This window comes from Anas acuta, chromosome 16, assembly GCF_963932015.1.
Source record: "Anas acuta chromosome 16, bAnaAcu1.1, whole genome shotgun sequence".
Taxonomy (NCBI): domain Eukaryota; kingdom Metazoa; phylum Chordata; class Aves; order Anseriformes; family Anatidae; genus Anas; species Anas acuta.
Window position 1 is genome coordinate 8,188,825 of NC_088994.1, and position 19,304 is coordinate 8,208,128.

General features: G+C 53.9%; 1 protein-coding gene across 15 annotated transcripts in view; it reads right to left on the bottom strand.

Annotated features, from left to right (window-relative positions):
• The window catches only part of EPB41L1 (erythrocyte membrane protein band 4.1 like 1), a 70,797-nt gene that overhangs the window by 7,462 nt on the left and 44,031 nt on the right, over window positions 1-19,304 (bottom strand). For 2 of the 15 annotated variants that reach the window (XM_068701071.1, XM_068701070.1), the window contains 12 exons: window positions 18,834-18,931; window positions 18,156-18,331; window positions 17,539-17,687; window positions 16,714-16,749; window positions 14,449-14,640; window positions 12,999-13,097; window positions 5,339-8,026; window positions 4,655-4,762; window positions 3,067-3,465; window positions 1,577-1,684; window positions 1,057-1,137; window positions 762-824 (listed from right to left, as the gene is read on the bottom strand). In XM_068701071.1, the coding sequence (XP_068557172.1) occupies window positions 762-824; window positions 1,057-1,137; window positions 1,577-1,684; window positions 3,067-3,465; window positions 4,655-4,762; window positions 5,339-8,026; window positions 12,999-13,097; window positions 14,449-14,640; window positions 16,714-16,749; window positions 17,539-17,687; window positions 18,156-18,331; window positions 18,834-18,931 (4,197 nt within the window). The remainder of the gene's footprint in view (window positions 1-761; window positions 825-1,056; window positions 1,138-1,576; window positions 1,685-3,066; window positions 3,466-4,654; window positions 4,763-5,338; window positions 8,027-12,998; window positions 13,098-14,448; window positions 14,641-16,713; window positions 16,750-17,538; window positions 17,688-18,155; window positions 18,332-18,833; window positions 18,932-19,304) is intronic. The other 13 variants (XM_068701072.1, XM_068701074.1, XM_068701075.1 and 10 more) reach the window with 13 other exon arrangements.

A 19,304-nucleotide genomic window follows, 5' to 3' on the forward strand; every position in this document is an offset into this window, starting at 1 on the left:
TTGCTGAAGGGAGAGCACGGCAAGGGAAAAGATGACATGCTGTGCTTCTGACTGGATGTGTGTTTTCATGCGGTGCAGCTACCCCAAGCCTAGACCAACAAAAAAGTCTCTGCAGCAAGGAGATGATTTGATCGCAGCATCTCACTCTTGCCCATCGGTACCTTAGAGCTACTGTAAAGGCAGGGCTCTCAGGCTTCCTCTGTCCCTAAACGCAGCACTTTCTTCTGCTTTTCATGGAAACATCTGGAAAGCCTGAGCCAAGCGCTGCCTCCCTGGGCTCCAGGCTCACTGGGTGACCAGCATAGGGTGGCACATGGCATTTGGCCACACTTGATTCCATTTCAAAGGAATAATCAAGCAGGAAGATGCTTTATACAGGAAGGGCTGCTGCTGGGCAGGGTTGTTGACGGCTGTCACCTCCAGGGAGTTAGGAGTCATTAAGCATGACCCCGGGTAGTCTGGCAGCACCCTCAGCGCTAAAGGTATCTCAGCCCACTTGAGACTTCACCAGGAACTTGGCTACTTTATTTTGGGGAATTATCCTCCTCCTTCAGCTGATGCTCAGGGCGTACATGCACCACAGGAGAAACACCACAGGCATGGTTCCCCAGCACCTACGCACCCTTTTGTTCTCGCCCAGTACCATGGGATCAGCCACAGTCACTGCGTTGCGAAGGCAGGAGGCCAGCGGGATGGCCAGCACAGCCTCGAGGGACTGCCTACCCCTCTCCTTCCCTCCCTCCCTCCCGTACCCCACTCACCGGTGACACAGAGCGAAGTTCTGTCACGGGGCCAGCCCCTTTCCCAGGCTTGGTGGTGTTATCCTGAAAGAAGAGCACACGGGCAGGTGAGCTCGGGCACAACGCGCAGGCCAGCGCGGCGAGCTCCAGAGGGCAGCTTTGGAGCAGGGCAGCTCGCCCCAGAGCCTTCGCTGGCGAGGCGAGGTCTTCCTCTCCCCACCCCAGCAGCACGGCCTGTTCCAGCCTCCCTCCCCAAAACAGGGGGATGGCACGGGATGTCCGCAACCCCAGCACCGTGAGGGCCAGCCCCGCTTACTGAGGTTGTTGGCACAGTCTCTGCGGTGACTGCCTGAGCAGCAGTTGTCGTGTCTTTGTGGCCGAGGGCGCTTCCTTCCACCTGCCAAAGGCAAAGGCAGCCTCGTGAGCCTGGAGGTGCCTGTGAAGGGGCTACGTCTACAGAGATGGAGCTTTACTTCCCTGCTGCCAGGGAAGCAATGCCTGTGGGCCCAGCAGCACAGTGCGGAGCACACGGTGACCCCTCTGCAGACATCGCCACATCCAGCACTGCAGCATGGCAGGCTGGGCAAGGGAAGCACGTGTAGGGGAAGGGTTCAAGGGTGCCTGCATGGAAAAGTAAATGCAGAGTAACTTTGGACAGGCTTTGAATTGATGTTCTGGGGAGTACAGCAAGACAAGAGAAAGCAGAGAACCCCAACGGTCTTAGCTTAGCTACTGGCCCTCACAGCACTGGTGTCTGGGGCCAGTTTTTGCTGGACTGAGGCTCTGCAGAGCCACCTGAGAGCAGGTCCACAAGAGGACAGACCCAGCCACGTCACCTGGGCTGCCTCTGGGGTGCTGATCTGGTGAGGAGCAGAGGCGTCTTCAGGATTCTTTGTGCCCAACCCCAGGCCAAAAGTCACAGCATCCGTTTTCAGGGCTCGTGACTGCAGAAGAAACATGGGAAGTCAGCCACTGCTCCCACAAAACCTGCTTCCCTGGGCGCACCAAGGCAGCCCTGCCTGGAGGACACTTCAGTGCTCCTCCTGCACCAGTGTGCCTGATCAGAGCCCCACTGTAATCTTCTGCAAGTGCCACTGTGTGTGACAACCTGCACGTGTCATGCTGGCCCTCACCAGACCAAGAGCAGAGCCCAGCTGCTACACTGGGCTAATAGCTACCATGCAAAGAGCCCTACAGGACTGACATACCTCAAATCAGACCCGATGCTCCATCCCAAGGTTGCCAGGGATTTTTTTTGACAGATTTACAGACACCACAGGGCAGGGCAAATTGGTCTTCACCCACCAATTCTATTTCTCTCGTGACCTTTGGCATTTCTATGATCTGCTTCAGTTCCTGACAGCTGCAGTGACACTTGGCTGCCAGAGGCTAACCTGGGGAAACTTGGGTTTCCAGCATGTGCCCAGCATTTCTGAGACAGCTGCCCCTGCTGAGAGCTGGAGTTGATAATCCAAGCCCACAGCCCAGCAGCACATGATGCTCCAAACAAGGGCTGTCTCAGAGGCAACTTGCTTTCTTCTGTAGCTTCTTCCTGGCTCCAGGACTGGACTCATGCTGCGAGCAGCTCCAGAGAGCAATTGGGGAATTCACCTGGCTGGGGCTGGGGAGCTGTGGCCAGCACTGACTGGCCCAAGCAGAAGATGCTCTGGTCCCGTGCAGAGATCATGCTATATTTCATCCAAGGTGGGGCTGGCTCTACTGTCCTCTCTCAGCAGCATATGCTCAGCTTCCCCTCAGACACACATGTGCCACATGCAGCTTTCTTAGCCCTGCTATAAGTACTCCCAGCATATGGCTGGTCCCCCACAACCTTCAGAGCTGCTCTCACAGGCTACTCTGCAAACCTCTCCTGCCCAGGCATGAGCAGACAGGATAGTTGGCAGCACATTTCTCTTCGCTGTACAAACTGGGCACTGACTTCATGCAAAATACAGAGCCAGAGCCATCAGTTAGCAAAACATGCCCTTCCAGCTGCTGACATGCTGTAGTGGTGTGGGGGACAGGGTAGGCAGCCAGACACAGTGTATTAAGGGACAGTGATGACTTCTTCTGGTTAGCAGATGCACAAAACATGCGACAGAGCCATGCCCCTGCCCAAACAGAAAGAACCATGCAAGACACACAAGAGCATGCATCATGGTAAAATATTTACACCAGACAGGAACCCAGGCAGTCAGAAAGCTAGCATGCTCTTCCAAATTGATGTGGGACTGCACACCAGGAAGGCAATACCAAGCACCAGGACAGAGAACATGGAGAGATGACAGCACCGAAGCAATCTTGGTGGAACGGCTTCCTTGTGTACCTCTGGCTGGGAGACATCTGTGCTGGGCTGGGAGACTTTCTCCCTGTCTTTGACATCCTCTTCCAGTCCAGGAACTACTTTGTCAGTGTGCTGGAAGGAAACCAGGGCTTCATCTTCCATCTCACTCTTGTCCTTGTCCAGCTCGGGCAGGCTCCGGGAGATGTCCTCAAAGGCTGTTCCGTGGAAGTCACCAATCACTGTGAAGTCCACCTCTGCTTCCAGGCTGGAGGTTGAACTGACCGTGATGCTGGAGCACTTGCGCTCGATGGCCAGGTGGCTGTCCTTCAGAAACACCGCGTCCTTCTCCTGGTCCTGCTCCTCATCGCCAGTGTCACTCTCAGGAGCCCTGTGCCGAGGTGGCTTAGCTTTCTCCTCGGTGCCCTCCCTCAAGCCCGCTCTCTGAATGAGACACAATGATGGAGAGAGATGGAGACAGTGAGCACGGCATGGCACGGCAACGCGGGCTGCGCTGACGGAGGAGAGGGGGGAGGAGGAGGAGGAGAAAAGGCTGCAGCGAACATCACAGAGTAGAGTTCAACACAACTCAAGCATGGAAACTGAAACCTTTCTGACAGCAGCAACTTTGCAGGGGTGGCGGGAGAAGGGTTATTTAATCTGACTTTGCCAAAAGCCTACTGGTAATTAATCGCTGGAAAAAAGGGTCAGTCACACAGAAAAGCTTGGCCAGCTTAGAGGCACATCAGTGCACCTGGTGAAAGCAGATGTATGCAAAACAACAGCTCTGTCAAGAGACATTCAGAAACAGCTCAAACGCCAATGCTATCATACACCGGTAAAACTGGGAATTAAAAAAAAAAAAAAAAAGACAGGGAAAAAAGAAGAGTTTTAAAGAAAAGGGCCCCATCAGCAAGGTACGGTGAAGGAGAAGCAGAGGAGCGTGCCAGCTGCACTGAGCTCAGCCCAAGTGGAGCATCCATGTGGGACTGGGGGACATCGCCCCAGAGGGAGGAGGGCTAGACACACCACAGCTGCCCACCAGCCCCCCTCCAAAGGCCTCACGCAACCAGGGGTGACTTAAGGCATCAGATCATGTGTTGGGTCAGTGTAATTGACAGCACGATCAGAGCCCAGGGACCACCTCCCTCCACTAGCTGCTCCCCAAACACAGACATACCTCTCAACTCTGCCATCAGAGGGTACATCTCTTCTTGCCATATTTTGTCATGAAGTGATGGGAAATCTAGACCCATGCGTTTGCTTTATTTTGCATCTTGCTCTAGGCATTTCTCCCTTAGAAATCATCCCACTAATGCCACGGGAAGCCCACCTCCTGGACTCTGGTCCAAGCATTTGTTGCCAGAGCCATCCCCTGCAATGTGCCAGGCTCTGCTGGCAAAGGCACTTTTTGTTTGCACTGCTGGGAGGTTGAGAGGTATGAGAAACAGGGTGTCAAACAAATGCAAGAGGAACACAGCCGCATATGTGTTTGTGTGTGTGTGTGTGTGTGTATAAATACATTCACAACAGCTCTACCAGGGGGAGAGGAGCTGGAAGCATACAGTCCTCAGCTGCTTAAGGTGAGCTATCATACTATGGCAAAAAGCAGTTAGTAAAACAGCAGTGAGACCTGTAAGACCACTGGAACAGCAGTCTTTAAATTCTCTTCTTTCATGCTGGATTTTACAGACGGGTCAGATAAATCCTTTTCTTCCCCACTTGGTTCCTGAGATTTGCTCTGGATTAGAGAAAATGGTTAGTTTTAAGGAAATTAACTCTATAGGAGCTGATCTAATGCTTACAAGAGTGAAGAAAGCTATTTCATCATCCAGCCACCAGCTTGCCGAAGACAGGGGAGGATGGGTGAGGCTGGTGCGCTAAGCAAGAAGGGTTATCAACGTAAGAAATGCAGGGGTGAAGCTGGAAGCGTGGACATGTTGCTGATCGGTGTATGTACACCTGTGGCAGAACCACACCTCCTGAATCCAACCCCCCATCTCCCTTTCTTGCTCCTGGACATGAGGCTTGGGTGCCCATTTTCAGGTTTAGCAAGTGGCGTTCTCCAGGTTGCCAAAATGTCAGGCGGGGGGGGCGGGGGGGACGTATCACAAAACAAAAAGCCAATGAACCAACTGGCCAGCAGGTCTGCATTCAGCAAATAAGCCTGACCGCACACACATACATAAAAGGACAGGGGATGCAAAGCGACTGTTCTCAGTCAATGGATGTGTGAGGTGCCACTGGACATGGTAAATAAAGAGCCACACAACATGCGCATGAACTTTCCATCCGGACAGTTCATTGGAAGAGTTACCACGGCTTCTGCCAGTGTGAGTTCACAGCCGGAGTCAGGGGAAGCCAGGTCAGCACTGTCTTCTCCATGCTCCAGATCAACAGACACATCTTCCTTCAGAGACAGGGGCTGAGAGGAGTTTCCTGAACTAGCCCCTTGCCCCTTGAGGGCAAATGAGCCCACACTGGATGCCAGTTCCACCGGAGTACCTGTCAGCGACAGAGGTGAGATGAGGCCTGTGCTCAAAGGCACGTCCTGTGTCAGATTCATCTTCCCCTTTGCTTTTGGTGGCGTCTCAGTTTCAGGCAAATGCTCTTGTTCCTCCTGGGCTGCCCTTCGCTCAGCTTCACTTTGCTCAAACATCTTAATCTTAGAGGCCACTGAGGTCTTCTTGTAGCTCTCACTGTCCTGCCAGCTACCCAGGAGTGGGACCTTGGTGACACCTCTGTGCTCCTGGGACACAGTTTCTGTCCTACCATCAGTGCACATCGATGGCCCAGACCCTCTTTTCTGTATCCCACTGCTCACTTGCAGCTCTTCACTGAAGGTTGATAGCTGGAACATCGTGCTTTCTTGACGTATTCCCGTTACAGTGGAGTGGGAGTGCAGGACATCAGCTTCTTTGGGAGGCTGCAGTGGCTGCCCCAAAGCAAGGTCACTGTCCCTAGCAGGTTCTCCTACCACAGAGCTCCTGCCTTGCAGAGCTTGTCCCACATTGAACTCCAAGTCCCAGGGCGGTTCTTGTGCTTTGGTATGTGCAGTGTGGAGTGGCCCTCCAGACTCAGGACCCTTTGGGGGCAGGTATCCTATAATGGTCTCAGTCTTTTGTTCTGGTTCTTCTGCCTTGGGAGGCTGCTGTTGCATGTAAAGGCTTTTGTCATGGGATAATTCTTGCACTCCACAGCCTTCATCTCCCATCAGCTTTCCTGATCTGGGCCCTGTGTTCTGGGAGAGCTCTTTTATCACAGGCTTTTCTTCCTGGAGTGGCTTTTCTGTGATTCTCTGGACTTCTTTTGTAGTGACAAGGTTTGAGTCTCGGACATCCTCCCCTGTGGCCGGATCTCTGACCAGGACTGGCTCTGCTGCACTGTCTATGTTTTGGTGTAGTCCTCCTGCAACAGGACTTGCATCTTGGTGTATTTTCCTTGTAGCAAAGCCCACGTCTTGTGGTTTTTCTTCAGGTTCAGGACTCACATCCCTGGGTGTTTCATACTCTGTCACAGGGCTCACGTCCTTGAAAGTCCCTTTACCTACTGCAGAACTTGCCTCCCTGCATGTCACCTCTTTTGAGGGGTTCACATCCTCCAGTGTGCCCACACCTCTAACAAGGCTGGTGCCCCGGGACAGGTCTTGGCCTTCGGATTCTGCGTCCTGGGCTGGCTCTGCAGGGACAGGGCCTGGTTTCTGGGGAAAGGGCCCAGGGGTGGGAGTGCTGGGTTCATCTTCCTCCAGCCCTGCAGAGGTATGAGGGCAGCCCTGCTGAGGCACAGCTGAAGAGGATGATTTAGTCTCTATCTCTTCCATCTGCAGAACCACTCTGGAGCTTTCCTCCTCATTCCTATCAGGTATGGTTCTTTCTGAGATCTTCCACTCTGTCACAGAGATGTCTGTGCCCCAATGTTCTCCTGCAGCTGGGCTCTGTTTAGGGTCCTCAGCCCTACTGCCTTCCCCTTCCAGGGCACACAGCTTCAATCCTCCTTCTGGGCTTTGCAGATCCTTTTCATCTGAGCCCACCTCCTGGGAACACAATGTGGTTTCATCTTTCTCCTGTGTTTCACAGCCCCTAAGACTCGCTGTTGCTTCTTCTTGCTTCATTGACAAACAGTGCTCCTGCTCCAAGGGAGGACGTCCTGCAGGGCTTGTCTCATCACAGCCTGTCTCAGGCTGCTCTGGCACTACAGCAGGTTTTTCTGATACTGCTCTCTGCTGCTCATACATTGAGGAAGTGGACTGGGACCTTTCTTCCATGGGTACTGTGGGCTCTGATCCCTCTCCTGGCCCATTCACTGTAGTTTCTGGCCTCTCCACCAAGTCAAGCTGTCCTCCTGCCTCTGAAAGCAGATGTGTTTTGTTGTCCTTCTCATCTCCCTCTAGGTCTCCTAAGTAGATGATCCTCTGTGTAGCAGAAGTCTCTGTGTTGTCATCACTAGACTTCACTTTAATTTTAATGAACTCTGTGGTTGCAGTTAGCACTCTGGAATCCTGTTTCTTGGAGGCTGCAGAAACATACTCCTCAGGGATCATCTTGCTTTCTCCCTGGGGCAGATCTGGCCCCGAAGTCTTGGTCCTTTGCTTCTCTTCAGGCTTCTGGCTTGGCCTGGACAGACCTGGTTCACTTGCAGTTACCCCCTCACCTCTCTCTTTGGGCTCCTCTGCTCTCTCAGGTGGCAAGCACTTTGCCTCCATGCTGGGCTCCTCCCTGGTTTCTTTCTCATAGATCTCATCCTCCCAGACAGACTCAAAATCTTCGGGACTAGCAATCATTTTTGCTCTCTTCCAGGTCTCCAGATCTGCATCTGTTGTCTCTTCCTGGCCTGCCATTTCCTTGGCTTTCCCTACTGCCATCTCCACTTTCGACATGCTCACACTCATTTCCACCTCTGAAGTACCTGCACGTGCTTCTTCTTTCTTGACTCCCAGAGCTTTCTTTAGAGCTACCTCTTCCAGCCTAGAAGTTTCTCTCTCTATAAATACCCAATGCTCCGAGCCCTGCATTGCAATTGGAGCAAGAAGAGTTAGCATCAAACATACTTTACCTAACAGCTGATGATTGCTTTCATGAATAACAGAAAGCTGATGTGCCTTAGATGGTCTTGACTAAATTAATATTATTGTTCATGCAAGAGTTGAGGCAGGGTATATATGAAGAGCCTGACAACTGATGGCATTGATGGAGAGAAGGTACTTAAAATAAGGGGACTGATGCTGTGAAAGTGGCTGAGCCCCTCTATACTCTCCAGGGCCTTGGACCACCTTCTGTTATGGGCAACGGCCTACCAACATACCTGCAAAATCCGTCACTTTTTTGGAAATAAAGAAGTGGGAGCAATGCTCTCAGCAGGCACATTAACAGAGCTCCCCACGAGGCAGGGGAATACAGCAGATTAAACCAAACTGGGACTCTCCATTTCACTCCTGTTTTTAGGTGGCCCTAATAGTTTCTATGAGAGCTAAGGGTGAGATTTTGTTGTAAGCAGTGGTTGTTTTGTCTAGCTTTACTCTCAGTTTCATCCACATGCCCTAATACCAAATTGGACTGAGCAAGAAGCAGCATGAGCAAGAAGAGAAGCCACCTTAGGCATCAGCAAGGCCCTTTCCCCTTCCTACCAGACGCTGCCACTTGGATTCACTCCAAGGTCCATCCTTCCTTTCCAGATCTCCTGGGAAATATCATCAAAACCAATTATTTAGCAGAGGTTTCTAGCAATGCTGAAACCATGCAGTTCAGAAAAGTAACCTGTAAACAGTTAACTGTAAAATTAAAAAACAGGCTCAGCGGCTGAGATAGCTGCAGGGACTGCAGCAAGGACCAAGCGAAGGCTGCAGCATCCTGCAGCAAAGACACAGTGAGTATTTGATATAGCACACAGTGAAGCTACATGCTGCTGTGCAGGGGTGGATGCTAGATTACTTTTAGTACATACACTTGGTACATTCATGTGTTTGTCCCGCAAGACCCCTGAAGACCTCACAAGCTCCAAGGACAAAACATGGAGAAAATTTTTCCACTTCTGGAACTGAAGGCTGAAAATCACCCATGAGAATGCAGCAAGCAGGAAAACAGCAATGGGCATTTGTACTGATGAGGAAGCCCAGCAGCCTCCTCAGCCAGGTACATACTGCACGCACACGAAGGGCAGAGCTGCAGGTCCTGTAAAGCTCACCACGGGGCTCCCATGGCCACTCTGGGCTAGCTCTGCCCACACCATGGGATGTCCAGGACACTGGCCAGTAGGACAGAGCCAGCGTTGCTGTTGCAGGGTGAGAGAAACTGACCTGCTGCAGCACCTTCCTGCATGTCAGTTGCAGGGAGCTGGGGCTGGCTGCACTCTCCCTACTCAAATGAGGAAAACAAAGTAATGCAAAGTAGAGCTGGACTGTCAGTACCCTACACAGAGGGGCCAGGGTGAATGTTGGGAGTGCTTACACCCAGAACGGAAACCTAATTGATACTGAATAAAGAGAAACAGAGGACAGAAGGAAGCACAGAGAGAGAAGGGAAAATGAGATTAGAGGAGAGAGAGAAAGGAGGAAAAACAATTGATAATGGAAAGGCCTCCACAAGGAGGGGAATCAGAAATCACAGAATTACAGAATGGTTTGGGTTGAAAGGGACCTTAAAGAACGCCCAATTCCAAACCCCTGCCATGGGCAGGGACATCTCCCACCAGCCCAGGCTGCCTCCACCCCATCCAGCCTGGCCTTGAACACCTCCAGGGATGGGGCACCCACAGCTCCTTTGGGCAACCTGTGCCAGTGCCTCACCACCCTCAGAGTAAAAGAAGTCTTCCTTTATCTAATCTAAATCTACCCTCTTTCAGTTCAAAACGTTAGTTTAAAAATTGGTGAGAGCCCTCAACAAAAAAGATGCCAACCCCTAGTTCCTGCCTTCTTTACCAGGTGCCAAAGAAAGGTCTATGGCTGCTGGCACTCAGCATCCCAGGCTGTGGTGCTAGCACCACCTGGGCAGTCAACATGCCTAGTGCTGGCTCCTTTCCCTGCCATGCTCTGGTGAGAGCAAGTGGCTGTTGCACTGCAGCAGGAGGCTATGGAGCAAGCCTGCACCATGAAAACTGGCTGTGAGCACCCAGGAGCCTAGACCTTCAGTAGAGCCATCTTCTGCCAGCTTCCCACAGCACCCCTTGCACAAGCCTCCTGGTATCAATTCTCAGTGTACCCGCGTTCCCCAAAACTGTCTGTTCTGCAGGCCACTTTCTGCCTCCCCGAGTGGTCTCCTCACGTGGTTTTGTTTCTTGTTTGTCCACAGAAGCCACAGCAGAGGTACTCAGTGACTCCCAGGCACATCTGTGTCTTTCGTGGGTGAGTTTGACCCAGGAAGCACCACTACCATGAGCTAAATGGGTACTACCAGGATGCCCAGGTCAGTTTCCAGCCTTTTCTGAACACTAGGAATGCTCACGGTTGATTCAGCCAGAGGACTGCTTATTTCCCTGAGGGTACAGCTCTTCTGGTCCTGCAACGCAACCTCACTGATCAACCCTTTCTGCAGCAAATGCACTGATAGACAGGGCACAAGCACAGGTACAGATCTCTTCATCTTTTTCTTCCCTTTTCTCTGTCTGTAAGACAGAGTCCTTTGGAGGAGACCTTCCCCAGACAAAGATGATGAGCCTGGTCAGGATCCTGCTCTGAGGTAAGGCTCTAGACAAATGTTGTACATTAAAGAGCGTTAGGTTAAGTCTTCTGAAGCCTGGAACAATGTGTTGATCCACAGCAGTACCTCATAACCAGTAAGGAAAAAACGAAATCTCCAGATTTATCTCTAAAACAGCTTCTCCTCAAACTTTGTTGGGATGAGCATAGCCCATGCCAGGGAAACAGCCACCTGCCCTGTGGTATGTCCTGAACTCTCTGCTGCAGATGGCTCAAGGCTAGCTCTGGCCACAGCTCTGGTCCCACAGCTCTTGGCAGCCCCCCTGAGCCTGAGGACTCCTGGGAATGTTCAGTGAAATGAAAGCAGAGAACTTCTGGAGCTTTGGAGGTTTGTTTGTTTGTTTGTTTGTTTGTTTTTTCCCCTAACATGCCTTCTCCAGAGAACAGGAGCAGCTGGGAAGGACATTCTCACCACAGCCTTCGTGTCACAAGAAAGGACAAACACGGAGATGGGAAAGAAGTGCAATGACAATGTGGAACAGAGACAGCCTTTTGCACCTGATGGCTGCAGGCAAAGCTCACAACCTCAGAGGAGCCCAGAGCAGTCAGGAGGTTTTCCTTTTGGCACTGTTCAAGGTACCTGCCATTTTTCTTTGCTCCCCTGCAATGAAAAGACCCAGCTCACCTGAAAGGAATGCACAAGCCTCACAATAAGGAGGGAAGAATTAATGAATCCAAGATCAAGACGACACTGTTGTCACCTGAAGCTGAGGAGACTCCATCCAACCCCCAGTCCAGCAAGAGTGAGAACCAAGGAGGGGAAGGTGGAGAAGTGACCTCACATAGGCAGGGGTGGCAGATAACCCAACCTCAGCAACCCCATGGGCACCAAGGGACTTTCCACTTGGGCATGATGCAAGCTCTGCAGACGTGCCGGTCTTCGTACAATCATGCTCATGGGATCCTGACTTCCTCACGGAGAGCACCAGCCACATGTGGGCAAGGCTGCATGCATCGGATGCTGAACCTCAGCTGCCGATGTGCAGAGAGAAACCTCAGGTGAGACCAGCTGGCTGTCAGCACCTCAGCACAGCCCTGGCACCCCGAGGGCCTCTGGAAGGCAGAAGAGAGGAAGGCGTGCATTAAGTGCAGCGTGCACACCTCGTTGCTGCTGTTTCTGTGCAAAGGCTGCCGCATTCTGCTCTGGCAGAGATTGCATCTCACTTCTATAGACTAGTGCAGTACTGGCACCTAGAAGTATTTCACAGCAACCCCCAAGTACTGGCACATAGAGGGCCCCAGAACAACACAGGAGATGCTGCCACAGAGCCCAAGCCTCACCGAAGGTGCATGCATCCTTGCTGAAGCCCGAGGCTATGCTCAAACCCTCACTCATATCCACCCCCCCCTCTCGGGGACACGAGCTTCAGCCCAGGTTCACACTCCAGCTGTCCTGGTGGAGCAGAGCCTGCCCCTGCCAGTGCTGGGATCTCTACACCTGGGGACATCAGGGAGCATCAGGGTGGAACCAGCCTCACCCTTGCCCCCTCCACCCCTACCCTCTCCACCTGCTCCAGGCTGCTGCTGCTCCCCTGCTGCCTTTTCTGGGGGCACTCAGGGAGGACACGCACCCCAGCACCGCTGTGCACTACATTTCAGCACGATTGGATCCAACCACATCAGAACCAAGTCTCGAAGACCACTTTTCTTCTTCTCAGTGGTATCTTTTTTCACCTGTCCCAGGAAACCATCGCTATCACACGACAACGAACCCTGAACGCAAGGAGTCCCTCACGGGCAGGGAGCACACAAGGCCTCGGAAGGCAGGGTGATCCTGCTTTGTACAGGTGCCAATCCAACATTTTTGATGCATCCAGAGATGCCCTACTTCTGGGTGCCAGGGCCTCAGCAACTCTAACTGCAGCTGAAGGGAGGGGAAAGCACAAGGGATTGCTGAAAACAGCCTGTAGCTGGGTGCCTGTCTGCTCCTGGAGGAGACACCTGCAGAGAACCTGTGCTGTGGGGCTCAGCACTTGCCTCCTGGGACCCTTGGCACCAGCTCCAGCACGGACCCTCACCCAGAGCACAGCCAGCCCTGGGGGATGCCCTGCCACCACTGGCCAGTGGGGCTTCACTGGAAGGTCTCTCAGGACTGTCTCACAGATTCTAAGCAATAGGAACAGGAGCAGATTCCACCAACAGCCCTGCCCCAGAGACCCATCCAGGGATGCCAGCAAACAGCTTGGGCTCTGCTCAGAGGGCAGGAACGCCTCACACTGCCTGAGGGGCACCATGAGAGGGCAAAATGTGAAGCCGATGGTGGGAAGAGAAAGGGGATGATGATAACCTCAGGAGAGGAGACAAGGCTTTTCTGCGTGAAAGACTCCATGCACAGGGCAGCTCCGTGCTCAGATGCAAAATCGTCTAAGGTGTCCTCTTCCATCCTCTGTGTCAGCACAGAAACCCCAGCACCCATGGAGAAAGAGAGAGAGAGAGAAAGAGAAAAGAGAGGGAGGGAAAGAGACAGACAGACAGACACAGAAAGAGAGAGAGCACATGAGAAGGAATGAAGGAACAAATTGGTGGATGATGGATGGATGGATGAACAGAGATCACCAGCTATGCCAGGTCTAGATGTTATGTTTAGGTCTTTCTTTGCACACTATACATATGCTTCTAAAACAGATGTGAGGTTAAAAACCTTCCTCCTCTTTCCAGCATGGCACTTTGGTGAGGGGTCGTTACCTCCTGTAACTCACCTCTGCCTGGGTTGCTCTGCAGCCCCAGCCGAGCCAGCCCCGTATCTCCAGGGGACCAGCAGGCACATGTGCACACCACAAATTCTCCACGGAGAGGCCCCAGACGAGCCTCCCCCCAAAGCCCCTCCTGGTATCGCAGTGCCATGACCTCACTTGCTCAGTGAAACGGTTCCAGGACAGAGCTGGGGCAGGGAGTGCCCCACATGCAGAGTGTATGAGGCCTGAAGCTCACGGCTGCTGGCTCCACAGCTCTTGCAGGGGAGAAGACGTTGAGGTGGGGAGAGCAAGCATGGAGGGTCCAGTGCTCTCAGCCCACATGGGAGGGAGAGGGTGTCTGAGCTGCGGAATACCCTCACCACTGAGACCTGGGCCACTGCCTGGGCTGAGACAAGCACGAGCCCAACCCCGTGCAGCCCAGCTGCACTGCATCCACTCCCCTTGGGCAGTGGGGAGACATCTCAGATGTCCTGCTCCAGCAACCCAGGCATCTTCCTTTCTCTCCTAGGGCAGATGTCCCACTGCAAAGCCAGCAGATAAAATGCCAGGAGGAGAGGACACGAATGCAGAATCCCAGCACAGCACCACTCAACCCAGCACCCCTCCTCCAGCTCCCACCAACCAGGTCGTGGCAGGTCAGTGTGCCACCGAACACCTCTGTGCAGGAGCCCAGCCCCACGCTCCTGGGGACACCCACTGCACGAGACTTGCACAGGGTGCTGACATCCAGGAGCCCCGATAGGATAAAGGGTGAAGAAGGCCCCATCTCACAGCCAACAAACACATCCCTCTGAAGAGGACAAGTTTGACCCCATGCAGTGCCTGGGATAAAGGGAGATCACTACCAGCAGAGAGGAAACAGTTAGCTCCTTACAAAACTTAGAGACAACAGCCTGGCCAGAGGCTCCCTTGCTTTACCCGCTGTGCCCAACACATAGCTCCCACCGTGCTCTCCCCATGACTGTGCTAGAGGCAGAGACCAGGTGCCCAGCAACTAATGAACAGCTTGATCTGATCCGTAAGACAAGCAGCAGAACAAACCTCGCTGGCCTTTTCTGGGGTTCCCTTTGGTGTTTCATCCTCATGCTTGGGTGAGGAAGAGGCTGGTGAGGAAGGCAGCCTCCTGTCCCGGTCCCTGTGAACCAGCTTGCTGTTGGGCTCCTTCAGGGTCCGTTTCAGCTCATTGATGCTGGCCTGGTGCTTTAGCAGAACATCTTCTGGTTTGTCTAAAAACTTGGGGAAGGAGAGAGGAAGGTAACCATGGTTAAAGCACTAGCCAAGGCAAAAGAGACAATCAGGGACACTGGGGAGAGGTTGCTTTACACTGGGCTTGAATTCAGGGTCTCGAGAGCCAAATGAATAGCATATAAGAGCACCCTGGGCTGCAGTTCTCACTACAATCATTGCAGGGAACTGCAATTATGGAACACCCACAGTGGCCCTCCTCCTGTGCAGGGCAAAATATGCCCCTTCGGCATCTCCAGCACAGGCTGCTGAGGATGAGCTGAACCATCTACAGAAGAGAGAGGGCTCTCCTTAGGGATCAGGCAAGGGATAGGGGCCCACTGGAAATATCAGCAACCTCATCTCTGCTGCTCTCACATGCAAGGCACAAAAGGACCAAGAGCCTCTGTCCCAGCAGGGCAGGAAACTGGCCAGTCCTCTGAGCAAGAGCTTCAGGGAGTTGCCCATTGGCATTTCCAAAGGACTGGCTTCAAAGGGGGATTTCTGCTGAAGGGCAAGAGGTCAAGGGCTGGTCAAAAATGACCAACACAGATCCAAACCTGCATCAACATGGACCAGCTTGGGCCCAACGGCAGTCTGGGGTGGGACTGGGTCTTGCCTACTGTAGAAAGAGGACAGCTCAGAGAGCTCAAGCGCGAGGTTACGTTTAGGTGTTAAAGAATCCTTTGGTGATGTTACAGGCACCAGGGTGGCTCCCCTTGTTCTGCCACAGAGGTGGGCAAACTAGCTCCGAACAAGAACCCGGCTTCTGCTTCAAACTCAAACCTGGTTTGAGGTTCGAAATGAGTCGACTGAAGTATCTCCCCTCCCCCATATCTCTGCTCAGTGAAATCCCAGAGATCCAAAGGAGTCCCATGAAAAGCCCAGACAAATTATACAGATCCTGAAGGCTCAGCAGAATTAATGAAGAAACTCTCCTGTCCACTTGCATGTGCTTCATGGTTTGCCCACCTCTAGGCTCAGGGTGGTGCCAGGGGGCACAGGGCTGCGGGAGCAGCACATGCACATGCAGCAGGGGTAAGCAATGAAGCAGACAGTGGAGGGACCGTGACCAGCGCTGGGCTGGGGGGCGAGATGTCAGCCTGCAGGAGCCATGGTGCCCACTGCACCAGCAGGGTTTGCCCTGCTGTGCTGAGCAAAATGCCGAGGGCTGCGTAGTGGAAGTACAGCAAGCCCCATTTCATGGCCACTTGGCTAGCACTGCTAGGGCTGTACTGGCCTCTGTTGACTGGTTCAGCGATGATCTGAACCCCACTGTGAGTAGAAGAGAAACCTGGAGAGCAACTGTGAATTTTAGGCTGGGATGAATCAGCAGACCCAGGCCGGGGGGATCTCTGCTGCCCATTTCTGCTGGAGGTAGCACTGCAGACAGGTAATTTGTGTGAGGGGAGAACACAGCCTCCCTCCTGCCTGTGATAGCTCACCCTGGCCAGGCTAGCCACAGTTGGTTGGGAAGCCCCTCCGCTGCATGGGGGTGGATGTCAGTGTCTGCCTCTGACGGGTCAGTGCCAAAGGATGCTCAGGGACTCGTTTGCTCCCGGCAGGGCAGAAAGGCAGCAAGGGGCTTCATGAAAAGCGAGCCTCTGTGCAGGGCATGTGATGCAGAGCCCAAGTCAGGAAAGCCAAAAGCAAAGCATAGGCCAGGAAGTGGCAATGATGGGGCCAGCCTGTGCCAGTGCTGTCTCTTCAGTGGGAGAGATAGGGCCACAGGGTTGGACAGAGAGGAGACATGAGGAGAGGACATGGAGGAGTCAGTAACATGAGCAGAAGCCAAGTGTTCCCAGTGGGCCAAGGCCTCGGCATGGTGGCCTGGCCATTGAGCCTTGGGAGGGCTCTTGCTCACACATACAGTTAGGACTACCTTACTTAGTGGGATAGAAGATGCTGTGTGTGCTCTGGGGCAGATCCCCAGCTGTCTGCTCATCGGGCATCTCTAGCAGGCCAACCCCTGCCTCGGTGCATCTTGTATTCCAGTAAATAGGGTGACACACAGTGGTGCTTTGAAAAGGATGGACAATATGATGCACCGATGAGAACTAAGATACTCCAGAGAGAGAATACCTCCTGCTTGTGCCTGGGGGTTGTTTCGTGCTCCGGCTGGCAGCAAAGAGAGGGTTAAAAGTAACCAGCAGGGTCAGTCGAGGAAACTTCTCAAGAGCATCACAATTAAGTTGAATTCAGGTGCCTGCACAGGGCCTGGCTGTGCCCCCCTGCCCCCAGTCAGAACTGGCTATCAGCACAGAAGGACCGAACCCCCGCTCAGTACAGGGCCGAGATGGGCTGGGCTGTGCCCTGAGCCGACCCAGTGCCAGGGCAGAGAGCAGAGGGCCATAGCTGCACACGAATGGGGCTGTGGGCACGGCCATGGGGTGCCCAAACAGGGTTGTGTAGAGCTACAGGGTGCCAAGGGAGCAGGGACCCAGCATGCTTCCCATGGCTGGGGAACTCCTTGCTTGCATAGTGGTGACCTCTGGCATGCCTGGTCCTTCCCCATCCTGCACACCAGCACGGGACTGCCCCGAGATCAGCCCTGCTTGGGGACCAGTCCTGCCTAGAGCCTGGGCTCTGCTGGGGGACCAGCCTTGAGGAAAGCTGGAGGGTGCTGGGGAAACTGGAGCTGCTGGTAGGGTATGACAGCTCTGTGTCCAGCAGTGAGGCCAAGAGCCATGCCCCCAAGCAGGACAGGTCACACCAAGCACTGGGCTTGCCTGGTAGAGAAAGGGCTCCAGATGATTCTTCCCTGATGTGATCCTTCCCACCTGCAGAATGGCCCTGAGACAGGGAGACAGAGCCCTGATGCCCACGTCCGAGCCTGCTGCATGTCTGCTGTGGACGTGGGCCAGCCCACCCATCTAACTCACAGTCCTCTGCCCACGGGGTCTGTACCTTCAGCTCCTTGATCTTTGTTGGGGTAGTCACCTCCTCATCCTCCGTCTCGGACCGTCTCCCACTGCCAAACTCACCATCCTCATCCTGCTTCTCACCCTCTGCTCCAGCATCGTGGTTCTCACTGACAGAGGCTGGGCGTGAGAACTCTGTGTGTGCAGGGAGAGCCCAGGTCACAGGCAGCAAGCATTTTATCCCAGCCCTACCTGCCCCAGCCTTCCACCCCAGTCTGGCTAGGAGACGATGGCTGTGGAGCCCCAAGAGCATCTGTAGCAGGAAATATGTGTCCTAGGGCTTCTTGGTAGTGTCGATGACCCAAAGTTCAGCCCACTTCTCCCTCCCTCCACCACCCTGGCCTCCACGCCTGCTTTGTGTACAAGGAGTTGGGGACAGCCCCATCCCCAGGCTGCCCAGACCCCAGCCCTGGCTCAGCGGAGCCAGCTGTGCTGCTGCTCACAGGATTTGAGCCACCACTTGGTGTAGGGACAGGCCAGGGGCACCTAGTCAGGGACAGCCTCCAGAAGCGACCCTGGCTGCACCCCTCTGAACCTTCCTCCTTGCCTCCTTGCTCCCGCCAGCGGACCAATCTCCCTCCCCCTCCCCAATTTGGGGCATACCTCCGTCAAGGCTGCGAGACATGGTGTACCGTTTGCTGGAGGAGCGCTCGAAGAAGGGAGCTGGGCGGTCAATGAGGGCGCTGGCCTGCCGTGTCTGCGCCTGCGTCCGCCCGCTGTAGCGAAACTTGGAGCCCATCACCAGAAAGCCCTTCGGGGGTGGCTCTGGGGACACCAGCCTGGGGATGGGAGAGGTGGGGTCGCATCGGTGAGTCCCAGCCCTGCTCTCCAACACCAGTGTGCAAAGCAGAGCTGAGACCGTGGTGAAGGAGAGGGGCCAGCCACAGCGCAGGGCTAAAGGAGAGATGGGGGGAATTTAAGGCCGTAAGATGAGGACTGAACCAGCAAGTGGTCCTGGGCAGCAGTGGCACAGGGCAGCCAACAGAGCAGAGATGGCTCCACACATGAGGAGGACAAACCAGAGCCTCTGCACCCGGGGCATAGCAGGTCTGTGGCTGACAGAGGGGCAGAGCTGCTCCCTCCCTGCACACAAAAGGCAGAGTGGCCAGACCCAGGGGGTTAAAAGGCAGGGGACAGCCCACCTACACCAAGTGGGAGGATGGCCAGCTCCTGCCTGGGAAGGGCACAGGCAGCTGGGGGCATGGCAGGACCTCCCCTTTCCCACACAAATATGCTGGAATGGGCCAGAGGCAGGAGCACGCCTGGAGAAGGACTCCTCACCTGAAGAAGGTGTGATGCTCTATGCAGACCTTCCAGAGACGCTTTGCAGAGCGGTGGTTGGGCAGCTTGAAGCCAATGGTGCTCTCAAACTGCTCGTACTTGGGGGAGACAGAGACATGCTGTTACAGGCAGATCCTGCCCTCAAGGATACAGTGGGATGGGACCTGCCTTGCCAAGGTCCTCAGGTTGCTTTGGCAGGAGCCATGACGCAGAAAACATCTTCAAAACAGTGCTGGAAAGTTCCATGCCCAGCCCCACTGGGTGGTAGGATCATACCTCCTAAATTTTTGGCCTAAGCACTTTCCTCAACTGTAAATGGATTTTCAGTGTGAGAGAAATTCCCTCAAGAAACATAAAACTTTTACGGCTTGTTTTGGCTAGAGTCTCTCTCTCCATCTCAGATGCACTGTCCACTGGGAAATGTGTGGGTGGAAATGCATTTTCCCATCAGTGCAAGTAAAAGAGAGTGAA